The 18,854-nt window shown below is 28.5% G+C and overlaps 1 protein-coding gene across 1 annotated transcript in view; it reads right to left on the bottom strand.

Annotated features, from left to right (window-relative positions):
- Positions 1–15,069: 15,069 nt before the first annotated feature.
- The window catches only part of LOC139425764 (uncharacterized), a 4,689-nt gene continuing 904 nt past the window's right edge, over positions 15,070–18,854 (bottom strand). Inside the window, exons 1-2 of the mRNA XM_071181704.1 lie at positions 18,648–18,854; positions 15,070–15,960 (exon numbers count right to left, since the gene is read on the bottom strand). The exon at positions 18,648–18,854 is cut by the window's right edge and continues 904 nt beyond it. Coding sequence (XP_071037805.1) covers positions 15,682–15,960; positions 18,648–18,854 — 486 coding nt within the window. The 3' untranslated portion in view covers positions 15,070–15,681. The remainder of the gene's footprint in view (positions 15,961–18,647) is intronic.

Raw genomic sequence — 18,854 nt, forward strand, 5'->3', positions numbered from 1 at the left:
TAAATAAAAGGAAAAAGAGAAAAATAACTGGGCATATTTCCGAACTCTTGATGTATATTCCTGTTGATATCAAAACAAAACTAAAGAAAATCTTGAAGTGAATTACAAACCAGTTATAATAACTTATTACTGTTATAATTTAATATTAATAGACAAAGAAAATATAATGCTATTATAGGATTTAAAAAAAGAAGGAAAAAGAACTGGGCATGTTTCCTAACTCCTCAAATATATTCTTGTTGATATCAAAAGAAAACTAAAGAAAATCTTAGAATCTAAAGAAAGAAAACTAAAGAAAATCAAAAAAAAAATTAAAGAAAAATTCACTTTACTACGACTAATCGTAGTGAAGTGAATTACAAACCAGTTATAATAACTTATTACTGTTTTACAACAATTCTAAATTATCTGATGTCAATAATGTTAGTGTAAACACTAAATATTTCTTTGTTGATAAATTTTAGTGTCCATTAAAATTGCAAATAGAATTTTTTGAATTGATGCCGATCGGGGTGGATTTATCTGGTATAGACAAGGTATTGAGACTTTGGAATTGCATCTCACCAGTTTAATTTCAAGAGGACAGGTGCTAACAATAAGTATTATCTTCCTCTTTATCTTGCTTATGCTTACTAATGCGCAGTTAGAATAAGCCCATTCTAAATTAAGATTGTAAATTGTTCTATTTATAATTCTAAACTCTTTTTGGGGAGATGAAAACGAAACATACTTTTTTTTTGTGGACTAAATCATGTTCTAAAAGACAAATAATGAGATCTACCTATAATGAGCACGATGAAATACTAAATATTGTGAATTCAATCAAAGTAATAAAGCTGTTTAGATGCTTTTATTTTAGAACACGGTATTTTGTAGATGTTCTGATTTTTTGTGTGCACCGTCTATTTTTCCTAAACAGAAAATATGGAATCAATATATTGATACATATTTCTCAGTTCGAATTGCATCCAAAAGGAGTCTTTAATTGAGTAATAAAAATAAATAAATAAATAATAACTGAACAAAAAGCATTATATATGTTACCGGCAAAGTATGAAACGCCGGCATTATATATAATGCCTGACGTTTTTAGGCGAAGTATGAAATATGAGAAGTATTACATACTTTCCCTAGGCATTATATATAATGCATAGGCATTATATATAATGCCGGATGCTATTTAGGCAAAGTATGAAATAAATGTCCTGATGAGGTTATTATGTAAATGATGTGCATGTTACTGTGAATGACCGAAATCGGTGGTTGTTGACTTTCACCGGTGAATGTTGACAATCACATAGTCGCTTTGGTGAATGTCCGAAATATTTATTACATCCGTTTTGATATTAATTTACTCATGAATATAATTACATTGATACGATATTTTAATACTTACTGACGATAGATTAGAAGAAACATGTGTTTGGAGTGTCAGGCAAATGTATACCGGGCAGTGGCACTGAACCTTAAAAAACATCAGTGTAGGATATACCGAGCAAATATATACCGGGCAATGGCACTTGACCTTAAAAAAATATCAGTGTAGGGTATACCGGGCAAATGTATACCGGGCAGTGGCACTTAACTAGACCTAGTATGACTAGAATTTTGGTAAATGTTCGAAATATATACTAGGTCTAGTTAAGTGCCCCTGCCCGGTATATCCTACACTGATGTTCTTTTAAGGTTCAGTGCCACTGCCCGGTATACCCTACACTGATGTTTTTTTAAGTTTTAGTGCCACTGTCCGGTATACCCTACACTGATATTTTTTTAAGGTCAAGTATCATCTCAATAACCTCATCAGGACGTTTATTTCATACTTAGCCTAAATAACACCCGGCATTATATAGAATGCCTAGGCAATGTGGGAAATATAAATCATTTCATACTTTGCCAGTTTTAGGCATTATATATAATGTCGGATTTCATACTTTGCCGATAACATATATATAAAGATGAACAATAAGTGATGGAAAAATATTTCATTTTTCATACAATTTAAACATTGAAATTTCACTTATTTTGACGTTTCACTTGAATTGTATTAACCAATATTATTTACAAGGAAAAAGTTTTTAAAATTCTTTTATTAGTGAATATCAATTAATGCACAGATATATATGGGAATAAAATATTTAAAAGAAAAGTTTGTTCATATCCTGATTACTCGTAATCGTCTTAACAAATAATTGATTGCTAAGTAATCATTTTCTGCAATCAATTATCAAACAAAGCTTGAAGTATCACTCTTTGATTTCAATCTCTCGCCATGTGATTATAAAATTTCAACTTTTTTCGAAGGACTTCCAATTTTTTTTAAAATTGCACCAAAGATAGGTATCAAAGTATTATTTCATGGTTTCAATCTCTAACAATATGTGTTTACGAAATTTCAAATCACATTAAAGCACTTCAAATATTATCAAATAACGGGATACAAGACATGCTTGAAGTATTACTCTATGATTACAGTCTCTAGCGATATGCGATTATAAGATTTCGAATTTTCATCAAACTATTTTTGTTATGTATCTGCTATTATTATTTTGTTTCAATTAATAGATGCCAATTTTTTATTCAGAACGAAAGTGTATCGAGTTAATGTTACAATGATATAAAAAGTAGTATTCATAAGAGTGCAAAATAAATGGATAATTTCTACTTTTACTACCAATTTAGATTTGGAAAAAGCTCAGCGCTGAGATTTCATCTGCAAGCACAAATATTTATGTTATTAACATAGTGTAGTTGAGAAAACAGGCGTTTTTCTGCGGGAGCAAGAAAGCTATGAAACACTTGTAATAATTTGTTTTTATTTCCTAAAAAAATAAATAATAATAATTGTTTAATTAAAATTAAGGATCGTACAAATGGATTAAAATAGTTATACCAGAAATGCTTTTATAATTTATGGCTTGTCTTATGATAACTTTCAATTTTCCTGAAAAGACTTATTTTCAAATAAACACTGATTTTATGACCCACAGGTACCCTAATGAGCCTTCTGTGTTTTGTTTTCGTTTTTACTCACATTTCGTTTACAAACCATTAACTAATGCCATTCACACTCTTGGCGCTATTTTTATATCCTTCTAACTTTTCTACCAAATTAAACTCATCGTTCTTTTAATTTTCTCTTAAATGATATTTTAAATTTTATGTTATTTTATAACCGTCGTTGAACAGCAGACCCAATTTTGGGCTTACGATTACTAACATTCAACTCCGTAGCCTTGTAATTTTGAACCAATCCAGAGGACAAGGAAAGTCCTTGATTAGTACCCCCAGAGATATGATTTGTTATGGGAAACATGGAGGACTTTGAGACTCGACAGATTTAATGTGCACCAGTCACCATTTACTATACGGGGAAGTCTTCGGCCCTCAAGGATCGAACCCACGACCTCTTGGACATGGGCCCAGTGCCCTACCTACCAGGCTATCCCGGCCTCGATATTTTAAATTGTAAATATTTATTTATAATATTTATGAGAAAGCGTTACTGCGTTATGTTTATTTATGTTGACATATTAAAATTCTTTGATCTCTCGCCAATACTTATGTATGTGCATTACGTTGATTATCAGATTTGATAAGATTTAATCTAATAATTCTAGATCGAAATTGAAGGAAAAAAGTTTTTTTTCCTTCTCTTTTTTCTTTTTCTTTCAGAAATCATACATTGTCATAATGTCTTATGAAATCAATGAGCAATTTTCCACTAGTTACGAATTTACGCAATTGCTCGTTTTAGATAAGAAAGTTGGTTGTCTGAAAAATTTGATTGGGCAATTAAGAGTGACGAAAATATTTTTTTGTTATTATTATGTGTGACGTAAAGTTGAGTACGTAAAATCTCCGTTGAAATCGATACAGTGACTAATACGTAGATGACAATGACGTTCAGTGCGAAAGAAAAAAAAACATCCTATTTATCGTTTGTGCAAATAGTGTTTTAGGGTTAAAAAAGTGTCTCAAATAAATGTTATGAAGATCACTTAACTTAGTGTGATTTCTTTACCCTGATCAAAACCATAAAAAGTGAATTCTTACTCTTAGCACATTTTTATGAGAAATAATAATGCAATATTATAGTATTTTTTTAAAAGCGTAAAAATATGTGGCTTTTCTTCAAATTAAAATTTTCATAATCGTTATTGAGGGCGGTATTCAAAGATGCATATAATTAAATCTTATATTTATGATTATCCCTTTACAAACTTGAAGTCATTCATAAATAAAAATAGAATATATATTATTAAACATATTATAAATATATAATTATATGTATCGAATACGTGATACATTTTTTACATGTTGTGTGATATTTTTTAACATGTGATATTTTTCAAATGGCTCCAAAAGCCTCTCAATATGATTTCGAAAAAAGAAAAATGTTTCTGTAAACGTGTTTGTAAAAAAAAAAAATTTTTTTTTTCGTACCTTCTCTATTCTCTGAAGCTCAGTGTCAGAATTTTTTTAAAACGTAAATATGCTCCTTGCTCAAATTACCGAACAATATTTAAATAAAATATTTTAATACTATCTTTTCTTTCTGTTTTAAAATAGATGTATACAATGACGTTTTGTTAAAGATTCATATTAAAAATTTCAAATTTTACACAACTGTTATAGCCACAAACAGTTTTGTTAAGATTTCTTTTAAGCAAAAATATTATTGCAGAGGTAGAAAAATAAAGTTTTTCTAACAGAACAGAAATATAAAGTAAGCAATTTTGTTATCTTTTAATTTCGAAAAAAATGTTTTGTTCAATTTTGCGCACATGAGGATAAATCTTCAATGGAATATGAAGCGCTTTGTATTGAAGTTATTATATTGTGTTCAGATGTGTTTTCTTTAATCCGTAATTTACAATGCAAATAATAATTTGCGTAAAATTTTAAATTTCATTTCATTACTTAAAAAAATGTAAATTTAGAGATTGTGTCAATAGGTAAAAATCAAATTCAAAAGAATAAACATCTAATTAATATTTGTTCGAAAAAAAAGCAAATGATTTTAAATCAAACGTGAAACACAGCTGCCATCATTTTTTAATCTTTAGTACTCTCCCCCCCCCCTTCAGGAGTGTCTCAAATTTAGGAAGTTGATGCTTCACTTAAAAATAAACTTATAATCGTCTGTAAAATATATGTTACAAGATTAAAATTCATTGATTTGTGTAGAATCCGTTGAAAACGATCTTATAGACTTTTGCTTTATTAAAACTTCGTTCTACTTACAATAAATGTTATTTGTTTGCTGTTGATTTTTGATAATCTTTAGTTACTTAGTTGTAATGTTTTATTTGGTGAAAAAGGCGAACAACCGGATACTCTATGCCTGATTTTTAAAAATGTAGTCCCTTTTGACACTGTTCGTTTGAATACATAAACGTAGAACTCAAGTGATAATTGTAGCAACAGTGATGTAACAAAAAGTGGAATATTTCAAAAAAGTGATCACTTCTGTTGAATGTTGTGTATTTAAACTCAAAGAAGTTTTAATCCTTTTACGGTTTGGTTAATAGCCATTGTATTCCTGTGATTTTAAGAAGTTTTGAGCTTTCGTAGACATAAAACATTTCAAAAACATAAATTGATTTTTCCGCTTCTGCACCGTTTTGTTCCATGACGCAATAAATGGAGAAAAATCAGATGAAAGCGGTAAGTTCTACTTATTTTGTTTTATTACATATAAGCTCTTATATTGGAGAGTAAATTTAAAATTGTGGTTTAAGGTTAAGTAGAATAAGTTAGTGTTTCAAGATTGATGATTAAAGGAAATTGTTATGTTTTGAATTTCACTCTCTCTGTTCACTTTCTATTGAATTTCTTTGTTCAAAGGATCTTTCGTTTTCTAATACTTTTTGGGTGTTTGTTTCTGGGTGATTGCTATGTCAATGTTATATCATTTTGACAAAAAATTTTTTTTTTAGTTTCCTCTTCATTTTTATAATGCACCATAATTAACAATATTTTTTTTATAATTTTTATTTTCTAATTTAGATTGATTGATTTTTTTGAATAATTAATTTTTTTTTGCACATTTTTTTAATATTTCAAGCTTTCTTTTTTCACTAAATATATAAATTTTTGAGCAATTAATAAATTAAAATATTTTAAGTTTTATTTTAATTCAATTTTTTTTAATAGCAAAGGTACTTTGGTTTACCTTAGAACATTTTTAATCTTAGAGGCACTTAGCCTTGAAAGGGAGACACTTGAACTTTTAGTCGACTATTTTATTTATTCTACTAAGCTTATTTTAGTCTTATTTGTTTTTTAATGTGATTTTTCATATTTTACCATTTGATGTTTTACCTGACCTTACTTTTATATGTTTTTACCTGTATTTTTGACATTTTTATTGTCGGTTGATTTTATCCACTTTGATGTTTTAAGCACTTTTAATTTTTATTCTGTTTCATTTTTATTTTACTTTTTCGATTTTGGGATTTTTCTTATGTGCTTTAATCTTTTTAACTTTGTACTTTTACTTTTCTGTAGTTTGGTAGTGTTTAGATCACGTGCAAACGGGTGAAACCCTTATCCGCAAACTCCTTAGGGGGTAGGTCTTAATAGCAAAGGTATACTGGGTACTTCCAAAATTGACATAATTGAAAAGACATAATTTCGTCATCAGCTCACACGATTCTATCCGCAAAGGGAGTTGACAAATTTTCTTAAACCAACTGCATCTACTTACGTAATTAAGTAACCTGGCTTATATCTCTTTTGGAAATATATATTTGTACGCTTTTCTATAAAATCATTTATAGCATACATAAAATAGTTTATTTCAACGTATATTCTTGCTAGGTTAATGAATACTTAAATAAGCATTTTGTAAACTATAAGAATTCTTTCTTTTAGAACCAGATTTTTCTTTTCGTCGAAAATAATTATATGCTTACAATTTAAAAATGCTATAAGACCCATTCTTGAAAGGAAAAAATTAGTTACCACTTAATGAACTTAGAAAATCTACCTTAAGTTTTAAACTGCGCAGTTTAAATAAAAATAAATAAATATGAGGTAATGCAACTAGTATGTTAGCAAGTCACTTTAATAGCAATTAATTACAAAAGAAAACGAAAAATAATTATTTACTTGAAACTTTGAAGTCGAGTAATCAATTAAAAATTTCAGTGTTAACCAAAGCTTTCAAAAATTACAATTATGCCTTCAAATACGAACTTAAAATGTGCACCGTAAAAGGAGGCCCCTCTGGCTGTGCGCTATCGTTTCGCAAAAAGTTTTGCAGTGTTAAGGTAGCCGGTTCGAATCCCACCGCAACCCTGGATTGACCCTTTGTGACACCACAAGACTTCTAAGGGACATGTTGTGAATATGTAACGATAAATAAATAAATAAACGATATGAAAGAAGTACAAGCCGTGATAAAAAATTTTAAAAAATCGGAAGAATCCTGATTTTTCACTATATTTAAACTTATAAGAATATAAGAAAACTTAAAGAATAAGTAAATAAACATAAAGAATAAGTAATTAAACTTAAAGAATAAGTACGAAAGGATGCTTGAGCAAGAATTACTAAAATAATTTCTTTCTTTTCTTCATGAATTGATATAAAAACTTGAAAAATTTAAATGCAATTAAAATGAAAAAAAGTTTTTATTACGGGATATCGGATCTATTTATTTTTTTTTGTATTGATAATGCCGTTTTAATTTTTTATTTCTTTTTAAGCAATAATGCTTGTTTGAATGTATCATTTGTTAATGCAATTTTGAGCATTCGTAAGTTCAGATTTGATGTAATTTGTTGTAAATTCTACATAAAATAAATTAATAAATAATTTGGATGAAGATGCCGCTTAATGCTTTGATAAGCCGAATATAATGGAAGTTGATAGTCTTGTCTGCTGATAAAAAAAAATGTATGTGAATACAACATATGCAAGAAACTTTTAAAAACGTATTTTCCTTATCCATCATTTTCAAGTGGAGGGAGATAAAAATTAATCGTTGCAAAGATCAAATACTATTTGAATGAAATAGTGAAACGGAAAAACCTTAAAAAACGATAAAGATTTTAAATGACGTGACCACAAAAATGATTAACGTAAGCTCGCAAAATTTGCTCAGACAAAAACTCTCAAATTTTTACTCTTTTTTTTATATAATGCGTGTAAACTTATTTACTCATTCATGTGCCAATAAAGTTATGTCAATATAGAAATATGAGAAACCGATATTTTTAATTTATATTTATATATATTTTTTATATTTAATTTTTATTTTTAAACTTTAGGCCTTATCTTAGGCATAAAACTAATGCAAAAACTTACATTTACTATTTAATTTTTTTTAACAACTACTAAACAAAAAAAAAACGGAAATGATAAATTATTATTCAAAATTATTTTTGGCATAGAATTTCCTTTCTATAGAGAGCCTAGAGTAGACTCTCTACTCTTCGATTGTGTGCTAATTGTTCTCAAGGCATAGCAAAATACTTTAAAAGTTAAATTGATGTTAGGAGATTCAACATTTCGATTGGTCTTAAGACTAAATTATTGGGGTCATGTTTTCTAATATACGGCTACACTCCGTATTTTGAAGATAAAAAAAGCAAAATCCAAACCCGTCGGGATAAAGGTAATTCTATGCCAAAGGAACGATTATTCGGAGAAAGTATACGTTTTTGTAGCATTAATTAATTAAGATATTAAAGATCAACCATTCGAACCGTTAAGATTAGAAGTAAGCATGCGAAAAACCGATCAGTGGAATTAAAGTTATTTTTGGGCTATATCAAGTCCCCCTTCCCCTCACTGAACCTACTTGCGAGTTCAGCATAACACTTGTTATATTTTTCGGTGTCATAAATTCTTTGTAATATATGTTTTGATGTCGTGGAACGGGCGCGTATGGCAATAATTACAACAAATAACAAACCCCCTCAGTTACAACACATAAGCATAAAACATCATGGTAGCATAACCAACAAAATGTAGTCTTTAAGAAAATTTAATTTCATTTAAAATTGTATTTAAAATTATTAACAATTTATTAACTATTTATTATTGCACTTGAAGTGAAAGGGTATATACTCTTTAACAACAAAGCAGATAAAATTATACCCTAGAAAAGATTTACTGAACCCTGGTTTGGAATCACACTATATCTTATAATACGTTAATTTCATCTTCTGCTTATATGTATGTTATGAAAAATAATAGTGATTGTGATTTTCAAATTTTTAAAAAAGTTTTTATTACCAAAATGTAATTATTTATTTATATATTTCTCTTTTGCGGCACCATAGACTCGGATATTTCTCTATCAATTGGCAACACTATATTAATTTTTCATTTTGTTGCAATGTCTTAAGTAATAATTTAAGTAGTGTTGAATAGTTAGGTACTAGTTAAGAATTTATTTAGAGTAATTATTTATTTTATAGGAACAAAAACTTAGTAATTGTTTAGATTCTTTTTCAAACTTTCTAAAATGACTGTAGAAATTTTAAACACAAATGATGCTATAGTGCCGCTTACTGTCATTCCAATTATTGGTGACTGAGCTTTTTTAAGCAATAGCATATATATATATATATANAAAATATATATATATATATATTGCGATGATTCCATCTGTATCGGTATTGTTTTCCATCTTATAACACGACAGAGAGGGAAATGATTTTAATGCTCCTGCCGCCTACTATGCTGAAATGACTCGAACTCATACTTACGGTGGTTTGAGTGATTTAATGGCTGGCAGACAGATTTTAAATTATTACTAAAATTCCATACATAAAGAACTTTGGTAATAACATAGACATACCTTGAAAATAGTTAAGTTGAAACTAAAGTTCTTCCTCTCAAGCAAGAGTACTTCCCGTGTTCAACAGGTAGACGGTGGATAAAATTCATAGCGAGCCCCTTTCTCAAAATACAAAAGCGCTATTTTAATACTTTGTAGAATTTTTCAAGAATCTTTATACAATTTTTTTTAAATGCACATGAAGAATTTATCTGCAATCTTTTTTAAAACAAATTAACACAGTAGATTCTTTTTGTATGAAGTTTCGGTCGGTCTTCAGTAGTCTCGGCTGATATTCTTGCAACCAATGGCTATGATGCGGCAAAATTTTTCAGTGGCAATTTGGAGTTGAGCTATAATGTTATTCTTAATATTCACCCACAAAAATGACTACCATGGTTACAGTTTAGGTTAATTGAGTGATCTTGATGATTCGCATACCCTCGGAAACGCAAAATTTCGATACTTTAATCGAGGAATGAACAAAAATAATAATTAGAGATCACATGCTTAGAAAACAAAAAGAAAGATAGAAAAAACCAAAATACCATGACAATGGTTCGAAAGTTAAGATTTTTCTCATTTTTTTCCGTTGCTTAATGATTTTTACTCTATATATTTACATACTCTATTTACTCTATATATTTACAAACTTTCAATGTTTGTTCGTTTCTTCATTTTTATTTTATTTATTTTCATAACTAATAGAGGATATCTCTATCACTTCACAATCTGTAAATTTCAAAATAGAAATATTAACTGTTTAAATTTCAACTGTAAAAGTTTAAATATGGGTGTGAAATGCTATGACAAGATAACTAATCGTATGTGGAACTCAGCAATAGGTTTTCCTAACATACTCTTAAAATAAAACGAAACATTAACTTAAAATATGAATTATTTCTCAAAGCATGTTTTAATTAGTCTTTAGTACATTACTCATGACATGTAAAATTAGGCTTTTTCATAACTTCTATTCCCTTTCAAAAATATTAAAATTACAATTTGGGGTCATTAAAATACAACGTAAAATGATTTTTGTAAATTTTGACTTCTCCCTCCTCGTCAGTAAAATTGGCAAATCAGAATTCTCTTTAATGCGTTCGTAAGTTGTTTGACTTTTACAGTATTTCAATTTCAGGATTAAATTTTGATGTAACTTTGTATAAAACAAAATTTATGCTTCCATTTATTTTATAAAATGTCGAGTTAAACTTTCATTAAGAATTCTTTGCGTTTTTCTTCTGTAGTTAGACTTCTGGAACAAATTTTTTTCCCTACATTTTCGAACCCCAAGCTTATATTTTATCTAAATATCTTCTAAGTGTAATTTTTTAAAAAATTATTTTGTATCAGTTATTTTTTTTACTCTATAAAAATTTTTGAAAATAATATTATTTAGTACCCTCCTTCCTCTGGTCGTCAAATATGAGAATTACATGCCCCTTTCCCATTACGTGATTAAGTAATGTTTGAAAATACCCTTTGTTACCACTCTTTTAATTTATTTTAAAAATTAATGTACGAATAAAAAGGGGATTGCAAAAAAAAAAAAAAAAAAAAAAAAAAAAAAAAAAAAAAAAAAAANAAAAAAAAAAAACAATTTTTAAACATTTTAACCATTTGACATCGAACTATTGTCTCATTTTACTCACAAATAACCATATAGTTGATTTAGATAAATATTTATCTGACCTAACCTGTCAACATGTTGATGTGTTAAAGAAATATGATATCGTAGTCAAAAGCTGTAGACCCTTTTTTTAGCGAGTTATACATGCATGTATATACATACAAATATGCCCATATATACATACAAATATTTATAGAAGAAGAACGTCTTTTTTTTTCAAAGGACAATAAAGCATCATATGGTTGATTTAGATTATTATTATCTGTCAACATCTTAATGATAAGCAAAAGAAATATGATTTGTAAGGCATAAATATTGCAGTCAAAAGCTGTAGACCTTTATTTTAATGAGTTATACATGTATATACATACCCATATATACAAAGATTTATAGAAGAGGAACATCCGAATTTTTTTAAAGGGCAATGAAACACACAGATGTATATCAAAATCGAAACTTTATTTTAAAACTGTAAATTCAGATCAAAATTCGCATTTTTGCTACATTGGTGCTTCAAGGGTTCTAGAATTCATACAATACGCTGAGCAATGTTTTAAGCATTGTATACAATTGGTTACATGATACTTAATGATGACTCAAGAATAATAATGATATTGATATAGGAAAGTAAGTATAAATAATTACAGTGCTAAAAAGAAATAATAACTAAATAAATAAAATAAAAAAAAGAAAGAAAGAAAGATATCAGTCTGAATAATTTTCGGATCCGATTTTCACATATTAAGTGTCAATCTTAATGGTTCCTGAAGGCGACCTCAAATATGCTATTTTTGGTTAAACGAATTTTGCCATTGTGTGCAAAAAATTTTTAATTCACTTAAAAATTTCTTCTGATATCGAGAAATACGCAAAAGATAAATTTAACATTAGGGGGTCTGAACTTTGGATCTCACCTGATCAAACTATGGTAACCAAATCTTCCCGATTGTAGCTACCCACTATATCAGGGATGGCGAACTTTTATGCATCAACGTGCCATTTTTCTAAAAAAAATTTTTAATGAGGTCATAGACGTGCCGTCAAATAATTTTGACTTCGTGATTATAGGGAAAATAATAATACTAAACACTATCAACTCAAAACTCTTTATTTACATTGAAATAAAATATATTTTGCAATGTCTCAGTTATACGCATAATTCAACTTAAAGTAACATTAGTGTGACTTCCGTTGTTGCAGATTAGATGACAAATAACTTATATTAGGTTGTAAGATGTTAGTTTAAGCAGGACTCTTAAATTGTTTTTGCTAGTTATTTATTGTTAGCTTGTTTTTTATAGTTATTAATTGTTTTTTAGCATTAATCGTTAATTTTTTATATTAATAATGCTCATTATTTTGTTTGTTTTTCGTGAATTTTAATTTAATTGTTACATATGCCTTAATTGTGATAGGTGGCGTGCCCAAAATATTGTGTCGAGTGCCATAAATGGCACGAGTGCCATTGGTTCGCCATCCCTGCCCTATATTTTTAGGATCAGAAATCCAAATCAGTAAAAAAAAAAAAAAAGGGTATATTTATTCAGTGAAAGTACATTTTTGCGCCTGATTTCGTTATATTTGATGTCTCCTTAGATTGATTTCAAGGACGTGAAGTTCCGATCATTAGATCAAAAGTTATGCAAGACAGTCCATTTTTTTCTTCTTTTGCACACTTTACAATTACTATGCAACATAATCATTATGGACTCTGGGTTTTTGTTTAAGAATTCATATACAGACATTCATGAAATCTTGCTATTTATTATAAGTTTTAGCAACATATTTATTAAAAAACGATTCCTAAAAGGTGAGGAAGGAATTATACTTTGTTTTCGAGATCTTTTCTGTTAAAGTAAGTTTTTTTGTATCGTGATTTGTAAAATATAAACCATCTAAACAAATATGAACTTTGTAAATTTTTATAAATATATTTTTCAAAAAATTCAAAGAAGAAAGCGTTCGAGAAAAACTTTTTATGTTATATATTTTCCCCCTCAAGAGATGGCGATACGAACTTCATAAAATTAATACCCTCTTAATCATAAAGTAAAAATCTTTTTTAGATAACTAATGAAAGATTGTTTAAAAATCTACGAAAAAGCATTAAAATTTGCAAAATCTTAAAAATAAAAAATTAGCTAACATAATACAACTTTCAACTTTCTGCATACAACTTTCTATTTAAAATAATATTAAAAGCCAGAAATATACTGTATTCAGTTCATTAAAATTTCATGCCTTGTAAAATCTCAATTCTTATTATTTTCTTCATGTAATACAAAAGTAATTCCCTATCATAAACGAGCGAAAAATTAGAAATTCTCTAACACAGATTTTCTCTAAACATATTCGAAAGTGTAGTCAATATGAGAACTTCACTGGTCATTCCAACGCTCCACAACTGATTATCATGTGGTTTAGTAACTTTTCTGTGATTGGATGAAATCGATTCGTTGCGAACAGTAAAAGTGGAGCAGGGAAAACAGGTATTTTTCTTTAGCACTATTGGACCGTAATGCATTATTTCGTGTTTTCGGGCGTGTATTGATTCTAATCCCATATTTGAAGGAATAATTTGAATATTTATTATTTATTTGAATTAAAACTTGATTGAAAACTTGTTCCACTCACTGCTGTGCAGTCAAGTAAACACATTAATGTGTATTATTCCATGAAGTATCTTTCGTTAAATATGCTTTGTTGTTTTTAGCACCTAATATAGCACTCGAAATCATTTTCTTTACTCTCATTCTTTTTTATAGTTCACAAAATCTCCTCAAAAACAGAGAAATATTGAGTTTTATTAATTAAATCTTATTTTGTTTTCAAAACAAAAAATATGTTTTTTATTGCTTCATGTTACAGCAAAGTATGTAATCCGGCATTATGGAATACTTATGCATTTAATAGAATACTAAAACCGGCCCGAAAAGTATTAAAAATTTAAGCACAATATCCTAGTCATTCTATAGAATACCAATTGAGAAGTCAGCCAAGTATAAAAAGTATCAAGACATTCTAAAAAAAGTCTGAATATTCAATACAATGTCGGAGTATCATACATAAATAAGTTGTAGTTTTTAATAATTCTTCAAAATAACATCAATATCTAAAAGGAACAAACATCTTTAATATCTCAATTATGAACTTTTTTTACACTTTGTTATTTTGTTGAATGTCTAGGTACGGTGGGAAATTTACTTCTTTAAGTACTGAACAATGGGGTTACTCTCTTTTTCTGGAGTTAAATGAATTCCAGTTAGAGAAAAAATAACGATGATTCGTTTTTAAAAAAATCTTTTTTGTCAATCTCAAGGATATTATTAGGTTGTGAAGCAGCTGTCATTTCTGTAACTCATACTTGTCAAACTACAAAAATAATTATTTGTATGCTTTTCTTTTGCTATCCGCGATAACTTTGTCTCATCTGAGGTACATATTTAAAGCATTATTATCGATAAGTTAAGATGTTTAGTATAATGAACGCATTTCTAAATATTATAAAAAATCTTTGTCTTTCGGCTCATTTCATGTTTTCATGATAATTTACAATATTGTACAATAACAAACAAAAAAATGAAGAATAAAAGAGATATCACCCTGAATAACTTTTGTTCTAATGATCGGATTTTCAAGTAATACGTGTCAATCTTAATGGATTTAGTGGTAACTTTGACTTCAAATATGCTAATTAATTAGTTCTAACTATTAACTAAGTTGCGGAATCAGACACAATAACGCACTTATAATAAGATATAATTTTTTTATATATTTGGATTCCTGACACTAAAAATACTACAAATTAAATTACTTAAGTTATATGGTTAAATGCATGAACAGTTAATATGCTTGCAAACGAAGCTTTCCTCTATTTTTCCTTCTTTTTCATCCCTCGTCGATAATTTTTTGTCCCCCACACCCTTCTGAATTACGAATCTTCGATTATTGCCTGGAATGCAATTCTTGAATTTATGGTTCTTGCATAAATATAAATCACACGTTGAATTCTCCGTAAATATGATGCAAACTTAATACAGCGTAAAGTCTATATTAACGTTTATATTAATATTTGTTTATATTCAATTAAGGGGATAGTTTAACACCTTATTAAGATTGTACCAAATTCCTACGATGTCATGCCTCAAAGTAGTGTTATTCATGTTAATTGAGCATCAAGCCCATTTTCTGAAAGTTAATACAGAAAAATAACTATCGTTAATAATATTTATTGCCTTGGAGTTTAAGATATTTATGAAAACAAATCCACTAGGCTAAGAAATCGTGACTTTTTTTGTTGAGGAACTTCGGAGCAGGAACGTATTATGCAACCAGCTAAACATCCAGAAGTGAGCAAAATAAGACAGAGAAGAAGCCAAAAATTTCTTTTTGAATCATGCAGTAATTTTGGCAAATAAGAAAGCAAGTTTTGAAATCGCTTTTCTTCATACTCTTTTTTCATATGTTTAATTTCCCCTTTAACAGATATATCTGATACTCGATGGTCTCTATTTTCTGATTTCAATAGAACCTAAAGAAAAATTCATATTCATTAAAAAAAATTGTTACATGATCAAAACAGGGTAAAAACCTGTGCAAAGTACTGCCCTTTATTACGGTTTGAGGTGATGTTTCTCATCAATTGGCAGTTAATTCCTATTTACACAGTTGGAAATTTTAGAGCGCATTTTACCAAAACTAATAAAGCACCAGTGGCGTTAATAATAGTATGGAGATTTTTTATGTTCTTCCTTTACGAATTAGTACCATTTCTCTGTCAATTTTAATTAAAAGTGCGAGGCTTATTTTAAATTTCAATTCGTACCTATTTCCAAAATTTGGCGTCAATAGAGGCATTTCAATATTTTATGTTCCTTTTAAACGAATTACGACCATTACCCCATTAATTTTACTGTTAGTACAGAGCTTATAGTTTTATTTCAATTCGTACATATTACCAAATTAATTGAGCATCACTGACTTCTATAATAGTATGGCGATCTTTTACTTTTTCCCTAAATGATTAGTACCATTTCTCCATTAATTTTGATTTTAAGTTAGAGAAGGAGGGAGGGGGAATACTAGTGTAGACATGGTGCTAGAGTAGACATCTTGAATAGCTTTTTTTTCCAATTATTATTCAAATTATCGTTATTTCGCATTATTGTCGAAATATCGTAGATTGATAGATACTTCTATGGGCAGTAGTAAAATTAGAAAGGTTTTTAATGCGCAAAAGCGACTTTCAAAATTTCTCTTTTACTCTTTTATTAATATATCTTATTTTCGAGATTTCAACAGAAGGTGACAAATTATTAACTATACGGGTTTATACAAATTATTAACTTTACCGAGTTTGATATTAACTTTTGCTCCGTATATTTTTAACTTACCAGCATTGGACGTAAGCAAACACGTGTTTTCGTGGGACTAGACATATGTCCCCCATAGACATATAGCCATATAGTGGTGGGACTAGTATCAAATTTGTTAAAAGTACATAATTTAATATCGATAAATTAAAGAAGTTTTCTTTTCTATACATTAAACTAAGACAGACTATCAGCAAACTGTACCGTCTTTCCAGTGAGGGATACATTGCTAAGACAAGCACTCCATTCAGACCATTTCATCAACAAGTTAAAACTACGGTTATTAAAATTGAATCAACTTAAAATTGTTTCGGTGTTTTGAAGCTGGTTGCGGGCAAATCAAATTGAATAATAATTCTGAAATATATTGGTATGCGTTCAAAATATCTTTCTATGTATACTGTAAGGCTCGGTTACAAATTAGAATTTTATTTAAATATTTCAATATTTATTCTTCCATATGGCTTAGATTGAAAATGATTTAATTTTGACTTCAGATATACCTTTCTAAATTGTAATGAATTTCAAATTAATAAGTTATTAAGTTTGTCCATATTAGCCTCATAGCTTGTTCGCATTAGTAGTGAGGCTAGTGATAACAAAAACAACCTTTTTATTAAAAAAAAAATATTATGGAAAGAAACTAAACTTTGCAATTTCAGATTTAAAGCAGAATGCAGGTACAAAAAACATACTTCATGGTTTAAAAATTATATTAAATATGATTTTTTTTTAAAAATTTTAAAACTACACTAACTCTCCTTTCCTCTATATAGTTTTTTTAAAATTATGAATCAAATGGAATACTAATTTTGAAATGTATTGGTATGCTTTCAATATTACCAAAGTTATTTAAGCATCTTTTGTAACAAAAATAATATGACGAGTTTTTACTTCTCTTCTGAAAGATACATATTAGTACAATTTTCCCTTTAATTTTACATTTTAGTATCTAACAGCATATTTTTGAGTTCCAATTAGAAAATATTATCAAAATAGGCTAAGCGTCATAGACTTCAATAATAGCATCGTGATTTAGAACAATATCTCCATTAGTTTCGCTCTTTAGTACGCAATTTATGTTTTTATTTCAATTAGTTCAGAATTAATCAAACATCATTGCCGTCAATTATAGTATGACGATCTTTTACATTTCTTCTAAACGAATTAGTACTATTGCTCCGTTAATTTTGCTTATCAATCTGTAACTTAATTTTTTATATAAATTATCGTTGATTTTACGCTTTATTAATTCATAGAACTCGATTTAAAAGCATATATATACATAAAAAACACTTGGTTTCAGTGGGACAGTTTGGGGGTTCAGTTTGGACAGGTTAATGCTAATTTGGTGACGTAGACATTGAGCTCATCTGACGTAACAAATAAAAAAAAATAGATATTAAAGAACGCGTTTCATATGACTTTTTTTTTATTAATGAGAGATATAAGCAAGCAAACATCACAGATGCTATCTTAAAAATATTTGAAAGAAAGACAGAACAAAAAAAAAAAAAAAAAAAAAAAAAAAAAAAAAAAAAAAAAAAAAAAACAGAATGTGGTTTAATTTATATCAATGATGACCAATAATCCTATCAACTCTAAACCAATAAGAAAATTGCATTTTTCAAATGTTCAAATAAAACTTTTTAAACAATTCTCAGTACCGAGGAATACAATCGCCCGCCCCTTTCATCCGTTGTCCAAATTTCAGGACAGCTAACCATTTGTTTTAAACGAGAACTCGCATAAGATAAGGTAACCTTACTGTATATAATATCTTAAAAAGTACTGAAACATTTTCTTACTCTAAAATGTATCTACGTATAATTTAAAAATGACTCACATTTGATTTCGAGTGAATATCAGCCTTTCTTGCCGGCATTATAGCCGTTGTTGAGTACCAAATTTCATCTGAATCCGAGAATTCCATCTCTGAGTCATTGATATTCGAATCAGCTGCCCGTTCTTGGGCTTGATTGCGAGCTACAGGAGGAAAAGGAAATTTTGAAGTGCCGATTGAAGGAGCTCTCCCTTTGAAACTCGTATCACA

Source organism: Parasteatoda tepidariorum, chromosome 6 (genome assembly GCF_043381705.1).
Source record: "Parasteatoda tepidariorum isolate YZ-2023 chromosome 6, CAS_Ptep_4.0, whole genome shotgun sequence".
NCBI classification, from domain to species: domain Eukaryota; kingdom Metazoa; phylum Arthropoda; class Arachnida; order Araneae; family Theridiidae; genus Parasteatoda; species Parasteatoda tepidariorum.